Source organism: Neopsephotus bourkii, unplaced genomic scaffold (genome assembly GCF_033783945.1).
Source record: "Neopsephotus bourkii isolate Nb327-2 ecotype Australia unplaced genomic scaffold, CSIRO-AGI_Nbou_v1 NB_1508, whole genome shotgun sequence".
NCBI classification, from domain to species: domain Eukaryota; kingdom Metazoa; phylum Chordata; class Aves; order Psittaciformes; family Psittacidae; genus Neopsephotus; species Neopsephotus bourkii.
In genome coordinates this window covers 5,617,129-5,636,659 of record NW_026901984.1, presented here as the reverse complement: position 1 = coordinate 5,636,659, position 19,531 = coordinate 5,617,129, and the positions used below count along the sequence as shown (strand labels likewise).

The window sequence follows — 19,531 nt, the reverse complement described above, 5'->3', positions numbered from 1 at the left end:
CAGAGAAGAGAAGAAAGTTTATTTTCAGTTGTGCTAATAATGGTATTAGTGGTTTTCTGATGTGGTGGTAAAATTATTAATATTTAAGATTTGAGAAGTCTAGCCAAGACATTTATCCTAACCGAAACAATATTAACCTAAAAGCTAACAGTCTGTAATTGTTTCCAACTCACCACTTCTGAGTGAAGGTAATATTGGGTGTGCCACTCCTGCAGGCTCCACCAAGAGCCATATCTCTGTATTGTGACATTATTTACTTTTTGGTTCCTTCTTAGAAGTGTGGCAGTTGGCAAGCTCCTTAAGGAGTCCATCACTACAGGGGGGTGGATACCTGACTTTGCTAACACTGAAGCTGTTTTTCTTCACCTCTGTTTTTGTGTACCAGTATATAGGCTGAGTCTCTGTGATTCTTTGATGGAGAAAAAGGAACAAAAGGGAGATGCTGTTCCAATGTTCTCTCACTGTGATCAGACTTAATAAAGCCTCTGCCTGACTTGTCCTAAATTTTACTTGCACTAGTAGGCAATTGGAGTCCCCAGATTTTCCAACCATGACCTGTTTGCAAAGATGTGTTGTATGCTTTTCTCAGAACTTGAAGAACTGTCACCTTTGGCTTCTGAGTTTCCTACCTTCGAAGTCTGTTAATTCTCTTGCAAAACTGTCAGTGCCTGAGAAATATACTTAATTTGCTTGGTTTGTGATACTTTGCAATTTTTGCATTTCACGTCCTTCTCCTTCACATTACTCTTTTGCTATGGACTTAGAGGCAACTGAAAGCTGTCACTGAAAATTAATTAATTGATAAGCATTTTATCTTTAACCCAGCATTTCTGTCTTCTTTCTTCTTTCTGTTTGGCATAGTATTCTCAGTTTTAGTAAGAACTTCCCTTCAAATGTTCCTATTGAGCACCCGTATCCCACTAAGTCTTTCTACTCTGGCCTCCTACTGGTAACTAATTCTGGCTTTTCTCCAGGCATCTGAAATTGTTTTGGGTTGTTTAGAAATGATCAGTTCTAGCTGGATACTTGTATCTAGCTCAATATAGTACATAGCTTCTATGTGTCCTAATGGATTGATTAGGAACTCACGCTGGTTATCCAAGAGCAGTCTTTTCTACTGTGATCATTACTTTTTGCATTGCAAAGTTAGAAGAGTTGTTGCCTTTTTGTCTGACACATTGCTGCTTTTTCATGTAACTCAGTCAGATTTCTTTCATGCTGCTAGATACAGTTTGTTGTAAACACTTAAGGTCATTCACAAGTGGATTCTTCCAGAAGTTTTTTATACATTCCCCAATATGCTGTTCATCTGTAAAAACAAATGTTGTAAATAGGCAGGTTTGGGGTGGAGGAAGAGAAATAATGGCATTAGTTTTCATAACTCATTTTTTCCTGAAGTGAAAAAGCTCATTCTTGGGCTTGTTGAAACTCAAGTAAAGGAATACTGCATAGTATACTCTGAAGGCATTCCCCCCTAGTTTAAATAGGCTTTCACCCTATTATTTTTATTAATTATAGAGTCTGCTTGCTGCAAATATAGTCTCCATTAAAAGATGGGTACAAAACATTACCTATATTAAATCTGAATTAAGGGTCTTTCATTATTTCCTGGTAAATAAAAATGAAAAAGCTGTGGTTTTAATAAATAAGTAGCATTGATTAGTTTAGAAATGTCAAGTCTTCTTTTAAAACATGAAGTGCTTTGTGGCATTTTTATCTAAAGAACATATGGATGTACACTGTCAAGGTGAAAGAATACAGATTGATTTAAACTGCACTCTGACTACACTGCTTATACAGGCGTTCAAATATGTACATGTATTGGCATATAAACACCAAGCATATGACCTGGTCCACTGAACAATAAAGTTTGTAAGTCATAGCTGGTGAATGTTAAATATGGATATAATTGGAATTAACTCATGCAGTGAAACTGTAGTAATACAGACTAGGTGTTACAGTTCTGGCATAAATCTGTTGAAGCAGAGACAGCTCAGAAATAAGGATAAATTGGTTCTGCTTTGCTGTGCTCCATTTCACTGTTGTCTTGTATGTGTCTGCCTGTTGTTCCTTTCTCTGAATGAATGCTGTAGTGCTGCTGCTAAGTGCTGCAGTCATACCTTGAGAAACGAAGATCTCCATTTGATGCTTGAGATAAATACTGCAAATATTGCAACAGAGCACACTTTCCCACAGTGCAAGTTCTCTCCGCAGAGCTGACCACAGATGCTGTGGTGGTGCAGCCCAACTCTACTGGGGAGAGGAGTTCAGCCTTTCTCTGTGTTCTTAACTGCTTTCTTTAATAAGACTAAATAAAAGTGGCTAAATAGCATCAAATGTGACTGGGGTTATTTGTGCTATAGCAGTAAGTACAGTGAATCATGAGGATCAGCAGTTTCACTTCAGATTAAGAGACTAAAAAACATTGACAGCAAAACTACATTTCTAAGGAGAAAAAGCTTATAAGGCAGTTATGGATAGAGTCACCCGCAGCTAATCATCAGTGTGCCTGGAACAAGTATCTCAAGCATGGGCTTAGATAACTCTGAGGCTTATATTTCTGTGTTCCTTGCACTTCTAACTAATTCCTGTTTTTTGCAGGCAGTGGAATGGCAATGTGATGAAGCTACTAAAAGAGCCTGTTACAGCAAAGGCAAATCAAAGGTAAGCATGAGACAGCTGTTCTGCTTTAATAAAATTTAAATGTTAATAGTAGGTGTAATTCAGTCTATAAATCTGTACCTTAGGCATTTTTACTCTATCCCTTTTTGAAGAGAGTTGTAGGAAAGGAGTCTGACACCAAGGAATAAAAAGGAATATAGGGAGTATAGGGTGAGAAGTACAGTCATATGATTCTTTTCTGAAACAATCAAGTACTTTAGTTTCCAACAATTTACTGGTTTGACTCTACAATATCTCATGCATAGTGGCCTGTATTCTCATTTCATTTTTAGTGCTGTAAATCCCAAGTAACTGTGTAATTACTTTGTAAAATCCTCAATTTATTTCCCTGTGTATTAGATGCAGTTTTAGGAACTTTTATTTTTCATATCTGCTGTCACTATAAAGAACATAATATGAAATTCACTAACTTTTTATATGTGAGACTTGATATATTTTTAGTATTCAGAACAAATTCCCTATATGGCCAGTTACCATTTCTTTTACTGAGCACAGGTAGGTGTAATGGAACCTGTATGAAACCTGTATTCTTTTGTGGCTGTCCTAAGCTGAAGTTAGTTATTGAGTTAATCATAGAATGGTTGGGGTTGGAAAGGACCTGAAGATCATCTAGTTCCAACCCACCTGCCATGGGCAGGGATGCCTCACACTAGACCATGTTGCCTAAGGCTGTGTCCAACCTGGTCTTGAACACTTCTTTGGTCAACCTGTTCCAGTGTCTCACTACCCTCACAGTAAAGAACTTCTTCCTTGTATCTAATCTGAACTTCTCCTGTTAAAGTTTTAACCCATTATCCCTTGTCCTATCACTAAGGTCCCTGATGAAGTGTCCCTCTCCAGCATCCTTGTAGTCCCCCTTCAGATACTGGAAGGCTGCTATGAGGTCTCCACACATCCTTCTCTTCTCCAGACTAAACAACCCCAACTTTCTCAGCCTGTCTTTGTTTGGAGGTGCTTCAGTCCCCTGATTATCCCCATGATCCTCCTCTGGACTTGCTCCAAGAAGCAGCTAGAATTGCATACACTTTATTTTTGTGATTATTATACTATTTAATAATTAAAATTAATTGAGATAAAACGTAAAGGATAAGCACATCAATAATGTTAACTGCAAAAGAGCACACTTGCTTTCAGGACCCAAGTTCAGTATAACCCATCAGTGTACATTATTAATGTACAAAACTCAAAAACCCCTGGGCTTCAAAAACATATTCCAAAAGCTTCTGACATCTAGTAGAGGAAGAATCTCTTCTGCATAGTTATCTAATCACTGACTTTTTAAAATCTCTTATTAAACAGTTCAGTTCGAGCTTTTTATACTATGTTCTAGAAAATAAAATTTCAGTGTACCATTGGCCTAGCCATTTCCATTTGAGATTGAAAGGGTAGAAGGGCCTCACTTCAGAAGCAGGCCCATGTTGTACTGTGAGGAGAGAGAGAAAAAGACAGAATTACTTGGGGGGAAAAAAGCAAGTGTAGTCAGTATGTAGTTTAAAGCTTTGTGCATGAAAGATGATTGTCTTTATGGAGGAATATCTTTGACTATAGAAATGAGTTTACAATACTGGGAAAAACGCATCAAGAATGGTGTTGCCTTCTTTGTCCTGCTTTCCTTTTCTTTCTGTCCCAATGCGGGAAACAAATATTTAGGGGCTACTGTTTACTAGCCATCATACTGTGGGATATGCTAGATGTATATCTATCTATCTATCTATAATAGCTAGAGAAAAGAAAGGGGTTAGATTTCTTACATGAGTAGATACATTCTGATGACTCAAATTACATGTGAAGGCTTTAATGGCAGAAATGGATTAGAGAATCAGGATGCATATTAAAATGCTTGTCAGTTTATGGGGAGGTAAGAAAAACTTACAGGACCTCATATTTTAAGCAAATGTTTCATTTTCTGAGTTGTTATTTCTCTCTAGAAGATTTATGCTTCTGTATGTAATGTATCCCTTCAAGCCTTGATCCTTAGCTTTTAAATGACAATACTCTGAAGTAAAAGAGTACGCTCAAGAACAATATAATACAACAGATTTTGTTGATCAAGATGCACGTGCAGTAGAAACTGTCCTGGTAGGAATGCAGTGTGTAAGTGAATGCTTATGCCTTTGGTTTATAGTGATTTTCCAAGTTTAAAACTGTGAGAATAACATTCAGCTTGTCTGAAAGTCACAGTGCAGTGACTGTGACCTAACACCTAACATGATGGATGAAAGTAATATTAAATTTCAGACTATAGTAGTGTACTTTTGAATATTATGTTGACAACACTTTGTGGTGTAAAATCCATACTGGATTCAACAATGCTATTAAATAATTTTGCTAGGAGAAATGCTCAGCACCAGAGAAATGCATTTAATATTGGACCTTAGTGTGGTACATACACTCAGGTTTTAATTCATTCTTAGCACATGCTTTTGAAGAAGCTGGTGACTGGAAGTTATGCCATCATTGGAAAATTGTATATATGGTACCTAATAATTACCTCTGAAATTGTTACTTAGTATTGTTTTTAGGTGGATAAAGATTCAGTGTTTCATTTGTATCCATAGCCTTGTTCCTCATTTACCATGTAGAAGTACAATCTGCGTATTTCGTTACGTTTGAAGGCAGCCCTGGGACGAAATTATTCTTTTCTCATTGTTACCATAGGGCTTTTTTTTTCTGGTGTGCAGACTTTGTGGCCTGAAAGCTTCATGTGGGAGTTGCTGGAGAATGCAGATATATTAACTGAGGCAACCTACCCAGCTGGCATGACAACTGTCTTTTTTAACTTCTCACGTTTCTGTTGCCTTCACTGATGTGATTGAGGTTACAATCAAAGGGTAAATTTTGATTGGCCAGAGAAAGGATAGCCTAATGATGTTTGTCATTTATTGCCTTATGTTCAAGACTAAAACAAGGTCACTGTACTCTGTATAAGGAGGGCTTATGCACGCAGGTGAGGAAATACCTGACCTGTGGCATGCTTCTTCTCCTAGTCAAACTACTAAAACCTTCCTTTGCAAAAACTGGGAATTATTTGACCTTGAGGTATTCACTTGAGTGCTACGGTGAATTGTCCCTCTTCAGAGGAATTTCCCTGATTGTCACAATTCCAATTTCTATTATCAGAAAGATTACTTGCTTGCTTGTTGAATGAATAGATCCAGCTCAAATTGGGGAGTTGCTGGAGGCTGCATTTCTATAACATTTCTGGGTGCAAATTCAGATTTCAGGACAGATGTGTGACTGTAGGGAAGGGACAGAAAAGATTGTAGACAAGATATACAAGGCCAGAGAGATGAGGATTACAATGATGGTTATGGGTAAGTTATTCATTCAAATCCTGGTTTCTCTTAAAGTTCTGCTAACCACAGATCATCATGGGGACAATGAGGTCAGGCAGTGAAGCTGAAAGTCAGTTTGCTGGTGGAGTGTCCTGAAACCAGAAGCTAGATTTGAACCCTGAAGCAGATCTAGTAGTTTAGAGATAATGGCCAGTTAAACACAGCTCTTTTTTTTTTGTTCTTGAAGCTGCACAGAATTTTTGCCCCTAGCTGTTAGCAGTAGTTGTTCTGAGGTTTATGCTTTAGGAGTCAACGAGGAGAAAGTGCTGAAGGCGAAAAATATATAGGGACATCTGTCACATTTGACAGTGTAATACGCACTTGACGTTTGAAGGCTGATGTTTGTTACTGAGACTTCAGACATTTACCCAATTTAAGCTGTTGCTGAAAATAACTAGTGGCTCCAAGAGTGATCCAGACAAAATTATGGGCTTATGACCAGCATGTGTTTAGCATTTAGAAGTCTAAGCACCACACATGGATAAGAGAATAAATTTGTCCATTCATGCCACATGTGATAGGGACTGTTAGAAAGGAGAAATATAATGCACACAGTTAAATGCAATAAACCAAACAGAGATTTAAAAAAATATATAATTGAAGTCTCTTAACCCATGCTTGTGCAAGATTCAAATGGCTCTGTGTGTTAGCATCTGAAACTTCAATAAAATTGTTAAAAAATTCAACAAAACTGAGATTAAAATGTTAGGCTATGCAAGAAACATTGATGCAAACAGATAGCCATGTTCAGCCAGGTTCTCTTTGAACTGTCAAGTTGGTCTAAAACTTAAGCAGCAACTTAGCTTGGTTGGCTGCTGTCTTGTTTCTAGTAGTTGTATTCTGTTACAGGGATATTGATATAAAAGCAAAAGATACTTGCTAAATGATTTTCTTTCTTTCAGAGATTTTTTATAGAAAACCAGGAAAGTATATGGCATAGAGGCCGAGATAAACTGGAGAACAAGACTGCATAAAAGATGGCTACCAAACCTACCATCACCTTCTAAAATAAAAAAATCCTTTGTTTTTGAAGTTGTTTGCATTCACCATTGCCACTTCTACATCACGCATCTCTTTTTTGCACATGGAAAAAGTGAACCAGTACAGTTGAGCTTGACTCTAGAGCTGGGAAAGTGACTCTGAACAATTCAAATGACTAAATAATGGAGTCCTTTTCCAATACGTTTTTGGCTGATGATTGTTTTATTCATGGCTATTTTTTTTATTTGTTTTGCATTGTTGCAAATTGTTTCATATGAAGGAAATATCCAATTATAAAATATCCAATTATAAAAGCTATTCTTTCAGTTTTGATCTTCTTGTACTATGTACCCAACAAAAATTTGATAGGAGATGTCTTATTTGCCCTCTTGCACTATGGATTGCTGTCAAGTTGGCACAGGACTTGGAAATATTAGAGAGAAGAATCTTGTGACTCCAAGGAATGTCAGAGTTAAAAAAACTAACATTATTTTTTAGCAGAAAGAGTGGGTGATCAGCGTGCAAGTAATTTGGCAATGGCAGTACTTCAGGAAGCTCTGGAATATGAAGAAAAGAGGTTGGATGGTTGTAATGTCAGAACCCACTTACTTTTCCTACACTTACATTCCATGGCTTGCTGTAAAGGGCAGGATGGAAACAACCCAAAGAATGAATTTCTGTATTACATTCTATCCAAAAAGAAAAAAACAACCCAACCCAAAAACAAGGGGAATTGCCCTCAATTTTGTTGTTGTTGTTATTGTTTATTTTGGTGTGGTTAAAACAACCTGCAACAGGGAAACTGCACAGAAGTGAAATAATTATAAATTTTAAAAGGTAATGATGTTGCATGTTTACCCAATGGGAATCAAATCTTAATTCTAAGATTTTTGACATTTTCCTTTAAAGGCTCAAAGAGAAGCTTTTAAAAGCTCTCATTTTCATGAGAGACTAATGTAAATGTGATTTTTGAGAGAGAGATTTCTCAAGAATTAAGTTTTTCCCTGAGATTTTGTGGGAGGTTTGTAGGGCTTTTTAACTTGATTTTTATGAGGAAAGGTACAGATGATAAATTCTGAGAGTTTTCTCAGAGATTTTTGAGAGTATTTTGCCCATCTTGCTTTGCAGTCTATTTTACGCCTGTTCAATTTATTCAGGATTATATTTATTAGCTTCCAGGATGAGTCTATTTTCAAGATAAACAAAGAATACGTTTAATATAGCTGTAGACAAAAAAAAAAAAAAATGGGACTTCTGCAACATTACTATTGCATGGATTTACTTACATGATTTCACTTAATATCTGTTAGAATTGAGTAGCTGTATTTTCACAAGTGTTTTCAGTGCTTTATGTGAGACTATCTTGTGAATGGATGCTAGAGAGCATTGAAATTTAAGGTTCCAGGAAAATTTATTTTCTCCAAGCATATTGTTGATTTTGGTCATTTTATCAGATAGGGGCATTGATGTTTGCAGGAGTGCTTGCATCTTTCCTACATACAGTTCTGGGAGACTCTTAATATTGCAGAATAAAGCTTTCTGTCTGAATAAACAATAGAAATTGCTGTTGCTTTCTTGCTTCTGAAACAAGGGAAGTGAACACCATAAAGCCTTCACACATCCTCATGGCAAAAAAACCCATGTAAAATTATTCCTCAGGGATGAGTGTCTATATACTGAAGTAATGAGTTTTCATTAGAAACTTAAAATTAACAGAAATTTAGATGCTTCTAATAAAACAGATTATGCAAGTTATAAAACTATTAGTGACAAATCTGCATCTGAACATCTCAAGAATTTTATTCATTTTGGTTTCGACATACTCGTGTTACTGCCAACCTGTTATTTCTCCTGTTTTCCTTACAAATTCCTCCCTTGGCCTGATCCGTCTTCAAAGCCAGCATCTCATTTCTTGGCATGGCAGTGTATTATTTAAATCAGTATCTCTCTTTTCAGAGTTTAGATAAACCTTTGAAATATACGCTTAGAAGAAATCTTCAATACTGAAGAGATCTGTTGTTATCCTCTTAAGAATGTTTCACAGATTGATGGACGCATGTATTGTAATTAGGAAAGCTAGGTATATAATGATTATTAAAACATTACTTTAAGGCTTAGGCCTTATTCACGTAAATTTTTATGTGTGGACATATAACCATGGAAATAAAATTGTAATTAGTCTCCTCTATGCTTTGAAGTATCACTGTATTTGTCTTTCTTTTCTGTGTGTCAGGAGGAATGCCAGAACTACATTCGAGTGCTTCTTGTTGGAGGCAACCATCTCTTTACCTGTGGAACCAATGCATTCACTCCAATCTGCACTAATCGGACGGTATGAGTTAAATATTTTGTCCCATAAGCTCAAGTCCCTGTTCAGAGCCAGCAGATTAAAAGGCTGCTGTGATTGAGTCCAGGCTATTTGTGTATTGATGGGTGAGCTGATGTATAAATGGCTGATTTAGTTATTGGCAGGTCAAAAAGGAGAGTTAATCAATGATCTCTTTGTGCAGTCTTTTCCTCAGCTGTGGGAGGGAACACAGCTATGAGCACCTCAGTTCTTCCTACATGCCAGTTATCATGAACCATAGGTATTTCTAAGACTCTTGCCGCTGTGTCAAGTTCAGTTGGCATCAGCAGGTTTAGTTGTAAAATATAGATGGGTAGCTGCATACTGTGTATGTGTAGTCCTGGAGAAGATGAGAGTACCTGAATTAGTGATTTCTGACTGGTGAGAATGAGAAATCTTGCTTGAAAAGATCTGTCATACTGTGTCTGAAAAAAAAATCCCAAATTGTATATTATGTATATCAAAGGGAGTCCATTAAGGATCAATAATAGTCATAATAAAAATCAAAATGTCACCATTTTTACTAAGGTGGCTATTTATTTCAGGAAGGGAGAAGCATTTAAATACAAAAAATAGCTGTATTGCCGAAAACTCCTTTTCACGTTTATCATATTTAAATCCATTGTACCTTCATTTTCAAATAATCTATTAACATCATACTGTGGTTTATGGCTGAAAGTATTAGGGCTACTAAATCAAAGAGATCGTTCTGCTGAGCTGGAAAGCTCCTTTTTTTTTAATCACATTTTTCATGTGAGATTCTTTCCTAGAACACACCAACAAAACAAATAATAGATTTGTTCTTTTTTTATCATCTGTCACTTGCTGCAGTAAATACCTTAGCTGATTCTGGCAATCAGATCTGGTTTTAGTTTTCATAAAAAAAAAAGTCTGTGTAGAGATAATTAATTTTTGAGTTGCTGCTAATATGCTAATATGATTAACTTCACATGCTAAAGAGGCGAAAGTGAGATCAGACAGCATTTTGGTGAAACTTTCTATATGAGCCAGTTTCAGATTGATGGAAAGGTCAGATTGTAACTGTTGTGCAATAATACCAAAGGAGATAACTGGTGTTTCTGATAGGATTTTGCTCAGATTGATGCAGCTTGGCTAAAATGATAATTTTCAGATCATTTTAATCCCTTTTTCTCATTCTTTTACAGTTAAGTAACTTGACAGAGATACATGATCAAATCAGTGGCATGGCTCGTTGTCCTTACAGTCCCCAGCACAACTCCACTGCTCTTCTCACTTCCAGTGGGGAATTATATGCTGCAACAGCCATGGATTTTCCAGGAAGGGATCCTGCTATTTATCGCAGTCTGGGGGCCCTTCCTCCTCTCCGCACTGCCCAGTACAACTCCAAGTGGCTGAATGGTGAGTGCTGATGGACCATGAGACTCAACTCTTTAACCTGTGTTCTCCGTATTTACAGTCTTTAAATTCCATTCTGAGAATTTATTTTACAGTATTATCTAATTTTTTAAATTATTTTGCATTATTTTTAACTTTACAAGTGTAAGTATGACATTTAATTAATATAGCTGCATTTTGTAGATGTACACTTAAATATATGTCACATTTGCAGGTGTGCTTACATGGCAAAGCTGAGTCAGCCAAGAGCAGTAACTTACCTTGAGCGTTCTTTTGTTAAGTCCTTCAAAAAACCTAAGGCAGAAAAGAAACAGTTTAGAATGGACTGAATTCTCCTGGTTTTGCCTGCAGGTCCCCACCTTGACAAGCAGAAAAAGTTGTGCCTTCAAGCTGTTTAGGTGGCAGTCTGACACTTTTGAAGCTTATAGCCAAAGGATATGTCTAGTCTGCAAAACATATGAGAATTGTACTGAAGCAGTCACTCCTGTGTCATGGATGTTAATCACCTGATGAGGATTTCCAGCTGGGAGAAGCTGTAAACAGATAGGTATTCCTGAGATGTAACTTGGCCAAGTTGCCATTTTCAGCATTTCAAAAAAGAAGCAAATTTTTCTAAAATGAAAATTGTAATTTAACATAAAATGTTAAATAATCTATATTATAATTTACTCATGCTTATCCCAGTAGAAGCAAAATGTATTTTCATAAAGTATGCTATGTGACATGCAGTTGCTATCCCCACAGTGCATTTCATTTTATGATGGGATTATTCTCATGTTTGAAATTAAATACAACCCTCAGCAAGTTTGCCGATGACAGCAAGCTGTGTGGTTCGGTTGATATGCTGGAGGGAAGGAATGCCATCCAGAGGGACCTTGACATGCTTGTGCCAACCTCATGAAGTTTAACCATGCCAAGTGCAAGGTCCTACACCTGGGTTGGAGCAATCCCCGGCACAGCTACAGGTTGGGCAGAGAAGAGATTCAGAGCAGCCCTGTGGAGAAGGACTTGGGGGTGTTGGTCGATGAGAAAATAAACATGAGCCGGCTTCAGTGTGCGCTCACAGCCCGGAAAGCCAACCGTATCCTGGGCTGCATCAAAAGGAGCGTGACCAGCAGGTCAAAGGAGGTGATCCTGCCCCTTTACTCTGGTCTTGTGAGACCTCACCTGGAGTATTGTGTGCAGTTCTTGTGTCCTCAACAGAAGGACATGGATCTGTTGCAGCAAGTCCAGAGGAGGGCCACGAGGATGATCAGGGGACTGGAGCACCTCCAAACAAAGACAGGCTGAAAAAGTTGGGGTTGTTTAGTCTGGAGAAGAGAAGACTGGGTGGAGACCTCATAGCAGCCTTCCAGTATCCAAAGGGGGCTTACATGGATGCTGGGGAGGGACTCTTCATTAGGGACTGTAGTGATAGGACATGTAGAGAAAAAAGTAATGCTTGACATTACTCATGTGAATATATAAATACATAAACAAATGAAGATAGAAAGGTATGAGTAACTTACTTTTAAAGGTGTGTTATTCTGCTACCTGTTCTCCTTTTTCTTCCTCTCTGAATCTGTGTTTAAGTACTTCTGTGCTTCAGGGAAACAATTTGAGGTAATACAGTGCACATTGAGGATTATGTCTAAAGCAGACAGCTCTTCCATTGATTTCTTCTTCAGGCCAAAGCAATCAGCAAGACCTTGAACTTCAGCCAACTGCTCAGGTCAGTACAGGGCAGCATGTTGCTAGAACGTTTTAAAATTACCTTTGTAGTATTTTGTAAGAAGGATAGCCTGCCTTAGCAGTCTGCTTTGGACATTATTAAATGATAGCCAATAAATTAAATCTTTCATTAAGGAAAAAAAGTACACCTTGATTTACAGTTGGCATGCTCTTTATTTGAGCCTCTTTAAGCTCTCAGTGTAACACAGAGTTTAAATCGTATCCGGAGTTGTCTGTTACAGTCTGCTTCTAATTAGACTGCTTTAGAGTTGATCTGCGAAGTGGAGCAGGAGCAGAATTCACCATTTGCTCTAGAGGACAGAGGTACATGGAATAGTTATATTTGTAGTCCACAGCTGCAGTGGATACAGTTAGGCGTGGAAAAGCCTTCATTGCTAAGACTTCTTCTAAGCTTCTTCTGTAGCCCAGCATTTACAGTTAGTAAAGATATTTCTCCTTTCAGTCCACGTCTTCAAATCAGTAAATGTTTGATGCCTCAGTGTGAAAGTCAGCATTAGTCTAAAATGTCTATTTGCTTCACTTAGCCAATAAAAGGGCAAAGCAGATTAAAGAAAAAAAAATGAAATCCAAGTCAATCCCTTTCTTTTTCATCATATGGAGAAACACTGAGACACTTGGTTTCATAATTTGCCAAATGCCTTTGCTTACAATTGCTTGGGTCTCCAATGATCTTGAAATACACTGTAGCTGTTTTCTTTGTCCTAGGTATACAAAGATAGATGCTATTGGAACACATTAAATAAATAACAACTTTGTTTTAAAGATCAAGATGTTCCATCAGTAAGCAGACTATAGATGATTAAAATGTAATCTTGTATCAGATGTAGTCCCAAACCAGAAAAAAAATAATAAAATCTCGTACAGATTAGAAGCCTTTCCAGCTGCAAAGTGCATAGGAATGTTTGGATTGTTCTGCTCTGATGGTAGACATAATATACCTCTTTTTCCTCTTGCTGCCCGAAGCATTTCATTATTAGGTACCATTAAAGTGGTTGTTCTGAGATCACTTTCTTAAAAACATTTCACTTAAAAAAACTCATAAATCTAGAGCAGGAACTTCTAGTTTTCAAAAATAACACTAAAAGTAAAATTCTCACAAAGATGGTTTGGTTAGTGGGGTTCAATACAGCTCTGAATTCATTCTCATCATTATTTGTTAGTGGACTTTCTTTATAGTAGGGTATGTGGAGAGAAAATATGACCTTTTGGAGAGAATTATGACCTAAGATCAAAAATGAATCCATTCATTTTTGCTTATAAGGATTAATGGAAAGGGCTATAAGAATTCAGGATTGTCCTTTTCTGTTTCTGGGTTTTAATGAAAAGCCTTGTTATTACCTAATACGAGCTTTTTTTTTTTATGTAATGTTTTATGTAACTCAAATCCAGTGTGCTCTTGAGATGTGCAATTTGGTCTTTAGCTTTCAGATAAGACATTTGACTGAAAATATGCAAAGCATGTGCTACCATTTCTTGCTAATTTTGTAAGAAGATAAATAATTACTTTCCTTGGGTTGTGCCCCCCATGAGATGGTTCTGTTCTTTTATGCATATCATCCTTTTTGCTGGTATCCTCAAAGGGGAGGGCAGTGCGTGCTGATTTTGAAACCCATCTTTAGGCTTTTCCACTGGAGCTGCCACCAGAGGAAAAAAGTTGAGCAGTTATGTTGCGTTTTTCCTTTCAAAGTTGTACGTCTTCTCCCAGGTGGCAATGACAGAGTAGTAGAGCAGTAAGTTGATGCGAGATGGAGGTGCCTCCCCTCACCGCCTTTCCTCAGTGCCAGACTGTTACTACAAAACACCTTAATAACATTTCCTTACCCACCTGAAATGCTAGAGAACAGGCAGCACTATCTATGAAGGTAGGATTTCTTTATTTCTTATCTACCCTCAGTAAAACAGCAAGGTCAACCTTCCATTTATGAAAAAAGTAGGAGGCCACTTAGGACAAAGCCTGTTCTTTTATATGTCATCTAACCTGCTCACGTTAGGTGCCAATCAGAGAGGCTGAACGAGGAAGGAAGAAAGGCAAGAAAATCATTTGTTCCCAGCTGCAAAGAGGCGTGACAGGAGCATCAGCCTCATTAATGGAGAAAACTATAATACATAGTAAGCCAGAGAGGATGAAAGAACTTGGAACTGAAAAACGTCTCAGGCAGGGAAGGGAGAAAATCTTGAATTTTAGGAAACAGGAACACATGAAAAACAGCATTCACCAAAGAAAGGAGGAAGACAGAAATACTGAAGGCAGAGATAGAATTTCAGTAGCAGACATACCAAGCCTTAAAGTGAAAGGAAAAGGGGATGATTATGAAAGTGAATTCTGGTTTTCTTTTTGTTAAAAGAAAAAAAAAAAAGGACCAGGTCTGCAGGGAAGGCCCTTTGATCAGCTCCCTCCCTGCAAGACTACATCAGAGACAACCAAAAAATGGCAGTCTGAATGTTTGGAGATAAATGGGTAAGCCATCACAATTGAGGTTTTTTTTTCTGTACCTGCTGTTTGGCTTATCAACTTAAAGAAATATGGGGGTTTCTGTTCTTTTGTATGTGGAACTCTGGATTGAAAGTTTTAAGTAACCATCCAAGCTTCTGGATCTTTTGATAGATTGCTATAGCCCATACTCTAGAGGATCTGAGTAAGTTATGGTAGTCCTCTATATTTTTGATTCTTGCTCCTCACCCAGTATATCGGTATGCAAGTGACTATATGTGATGCAAAATTAACTGAACTTTGGACGGGACTCTCAAGGACTTGAGTAGGTATTAGATCAGAACAGAGAATGGTTTCTGTCACTAAGTAGGTCACTGGTGAATTTGCATAAACAAAATGACATAATAAATTGTGAAATATTGTGCCATGAAAGAACACTTTACCTTGAAAATGAAGATTTATTTGAAATGAATAACAGGCAATAAAACAAGGAATTTTGTAATGCTGCATTTGAAAACTGTTTTTCAGAAAAGAAGTAATTACGTTTCAGAATTTATTAGAGTACATCAGTAAAATGTAATGTATAATGAGTGCATCCACTTTTATGATTATACTGAATTGTATTATAAAATCTATCAGCAGTATAAGAGAATATTGGTAAAAAAATAATCTGGCATGCACAGTTTTAGTGTATTTTGTGGTCCTTGCTCTTCCATACCCATAAAATCTTCAATTTAGCACAGGGAAAAGAATGTAAAAGAAATCATGGAAAGTTGAAGCTTTGCAGAAGAAATAGTAGTCAAAATAAACTGGTAGCAAGCTATGCTATGTCAGACTAGCATTTTAAGCACGTGTCCTAGATAACTCTGAAACACAGAGAAAAAATAGCTATTAATAAAGAATTGTTTTGGCCAGCCTTATACCACGATTTAGCGTTTTAAAGTTCAGCTCCTGAGGATAGATACGACTATGATAACTACAAGTTATGTATTACTTTTAAAATGTTTAACACTGCAGGAAAATTTTACTCTATGATTAAGATTTGTCCTTAAACATTCATGAGCAATGATGCCTTGGTCAGCTTAATGCAAGTTTTATACTGTTTTCCAACAGCTGCAGAGGGCTACACTAAACGAATATACAGGGATTACAAAATGCAAATAAGAGATGGACTTACTCATTATGTCAGTAAGGTGAAAGAAAAAGTGGACCACTGCATTTGGAGCTTAAATTCTTTCCATGATTTTAAGCTTCCCTTTCGGAGAGCATTTCTAGCTGGAGGTTGAGCCTTATTAAAAGTAAAAAAATCAAAGACATCTTCCTAGAATTTAATGCCATTAAGTATTTGGCTGAATACAAATAGAAGGAATGGGTCTTTAAAGGCAGATGCTACAAGGGTGTGGTTCATTGATCCAGTCATATTAATGAACAAGCTTCAGACAGGAGTTGTTCAGCATTAGACAAGTATCTAGACTTCAGTATTTTTTTTAAGATTTTCAAAACTTCATACATGCCTATATCAGTATATGTGTATTATTTTTTGTATGTATGTAATCACATTTGTGTCTAGATCTTGCAAACTTGTAATTCTAGCTTTCTTTTCATATTTCTGGGGTTAATTTAACTTTTTCCTGAGTCTCTGAATGCTTTGCACTAGAGATCTGAGTGGTCACTTCTCACAGGGATACTCACTGGAAATCACAGCTCTTTTTTGCTCAGAGTAGACCATATAATTCTTAAGGTAAATTGCTCTTACCTCCAGAAAAACAGATAGATTGCTCCCTGTCATTTGGTTCACTCTGGAAATAGTAGTATCCACTAACTAGGTAAATTAAGTCAAATTAGTCTACTTCAGAGTATGTGGAGTTTTATAAAAAGCACAGGCAAACTTTCTTGCTCCAAAGTTGAGGAAGTGAGACGAGGCCAGGGCTCCCTCAGATGTTCTATGAAAGCTCTCTCAGGCTCCTCTTTCCCATTATTCTTCCTAGATAAAGTTCCTGTCCAGTTCCTGTCATCCTTTTACCAATTCAGACTACATCTACACCACTAAATAAAAAAGGTCTAGGAAACAAGCTTACGCACAACATCCTTGGTCATCTATATTGCTTAATTGTTGGCTCACTTCCTAGCCTTGTTTTGGACCACTCCAGCTACTACTTTCTCAGTGGAAAGCTGGGTGCAACGTGGGGAGAAGTTTGATTTATACCATTAGCAAGAGGCAGTACAGGTGGGACTGCACCATTTGGCTGCTTCTGCCCTCCAGAGTGCCCCATCCCATTCCCAGTAAGCTTTAAACTCCCAGATAGCCCAGTCTGTCCTTATGCCACCTCCCAGGATACGTACCATGTAATTGCATTGATGCCATTCTCTGGAGTGCAGTGTTATCACCTGCTGCATGGCAGAGCTGCAGCCAGTCTCTATAGGGAGCAGTCAGCACTGTCAGCACTGGTATGGCAGTGGTTATGGATTCGGTCTCTTTGATTTCCAGGTTCCCTGGGTGGGTGTGAAATGAGAATAATCCAAACAGGAAGTATTGTCTCTTCCTAGTAAGTGCCTTCTCAGTAACAATAGAGACTGTGCTCTCTGGAAAATTTCTAAAGGCTGGAGGCAAACCTGCATACAATTAGATTATTTCAGATAGAAGCACTGTGTTGACTTCATATGGTTCAGTCGTCTATTTTGATTTAACTTAGAAGAGTCTGTGGGGAAACATACTTACAGGACAGTCATGCTGCTTTATGAAGGAAGACGTAGACATTCCCAGGCTTTGTGCTGAGTAAGCAAACTTCAGAAGTGGCATGCTACAGTGTATTTGCCCAGAGACAGCAGTAACTAGCCACTGACTGCTTTCAGTGCATGGACTTGCGTAACTGTGTAGCGCTGCTCTGTGTTGTACACTGGAGATCTTCATTGTGTCACATTGGCAAACTTATTTGCTTGCTTTCCTGATTCCATATGATCCATTTAATGAAAGTCTAGTCAGTCTGATACATCCATAAATTGAATATATAAAATCCTATAAAGGTCATATACAATACTTGTGGCATTTTTACAGGTTGACATTCTCATGTTGTTCCATACTGGCTGTATCCTGTCAAATACCCAAATCTCTGCACTTGTGGTAATCTGGTAATTCACAAACGAAATGCATTTACCTTTCCAGAACTATTTGAAAATTCAGCAGGAAACAAGAGAGTCACTTCATTTGCTGCATCAAAAACTGTTCATGGGAGGCCTCCGTGTCAACAAATAACAAACAGCTTACAGCAATATTTGGAAACATATGAACTAATTTTTCCTAGACAAGAATCTCTTTTTTCCTTTGAAACTTTGAAGTGATCCAGTTCACTTTTTCCAAAGAGAAAATGAAAAAAAGTGAACTCTGACATGATAATCCTTCCATATATACAGAATACCCTGAGGTAGCTCTGACATTATTGCATTTCATGCAAATGAAAATAGTTTTCACAAATTTCAACGTCAGGTCACATTTTCATCAGTTCATAATCAATAAAGTATATGCATAGTTATTTGCAGATGTATATACCGTTCCTCAGTTTTATATCCATGAAATACGAGTACTAGTTTTTATTTATGTGTGTTTTTATGATTATCTGTGCAACTTAAAAATATTGTCTCTTGAAAGATTGCCAGGGATTTTTCAAGAACCCTGAGAACATTATGAATGCATTTCATTTGATTTTTATTATTAAAGTTTGTGAAGGCTTTATTTGTAGTTCATTATTCTCCACACTTTGAGAGCTTTTAGTTGTGTTTCTGGCTCTGCAGTGACATCCTAGACCATTTTAGATCAGTGGGCCTCCAACAAGAAGCTATGTGGTCTCCACACAGCTTCTCTTGTCCAGACTGAACAACCCCGATTTTTTCAGCCCGTCTTCATATGGGAGGTGTTCAAGCCCCCTGATAATCCTTGTGGCCCTCCTCTGGACTTGTTCCAACAGGTTCATGTCCTTCTTATGTTGAGGACACCAGAACTGCTTGTTTCTCAGGATTCTATAATTGCTTGTTTCTGAGGTTCCTTACACAAGGCCGGCTCTTCTTCACAAATATGTATATCAGATTTGCCTTTTCTTTAAGAGAGTTGTCAAGTTGTTTAAGGAAGTTGTCAGTCTCTCTTAAGGTCATGGGCTTTCCTCAGTTTTAGTAATCTTTATGGGAAATGGGCCACATGTTTATTGTCTTTGGTATTCATTGTTTCCCTTTTGTTCTTTTAAAAAATATTCCCGTTTTCAAGGTTTTTTTTAATATATTCTCTAATTCCTCCTGCATCCCTATCATTTTCTTTGATCAGTTTTTAATCATTTTTTAAAAAAGAAAAATGAAAAAATACTGTAATGCTATCAAAAGCTTTAAGCAATATAGGGCTGAAATGTGGTTATCTTACTATCAAATGCTCTTTCTTTTCATTACAGCCTCTGAGCACATTCTTAGTCACACTCAGTTACCATCCATAACCACTAATCTGGAGCTTTGGCATGGTGACAAAGCAGAAACACAGTTAACAGATAAACTCAGTGATGCTTGTGATGGTAGAATACTTTGAGCTGGGCTAGGGCTGCCCAGCACAGTCATGTGCTATAGACACCTAGAGCAGGAATTCTGTCTAGCCATGTTCATGTAGCTCAT

At 37.4% G+C, this 19,531-nt stretch overlaps 1 protein-coding gene across 4 annotated transcripts in view; it reads left to right on the top strand.

Moving 5' to 3' along the window:
- The window catches only part of SEMA5A (semaphorin 5A), a 316,989-nt gene that overhangs the window by 171,218 nt on the left and 126,240 nt on the right, over window positions 1-19,531 (top strand). For all 4 annotated transcript variants that reach the window (XM_061369678.1, XM_061369679.1, XM_061369677.1 and 1 more), the window contains exons 6-8: window positions 2,602-2,664; window positions 9,232-9,330; window positions 10,512-10,725. In XM_061369678.1, the coding sequence (XP_061225662.1) occupies window positions 2,602-2,664; window positions 9,232-9,330; window positions 10,512-10,725 (376 nt within the window). The remainder of the gene's footprint in view (window positions 1-2,601; window positions 2,665-9,231; window positions 9,331-10,511; window positions 10,726-19,531) is intronic.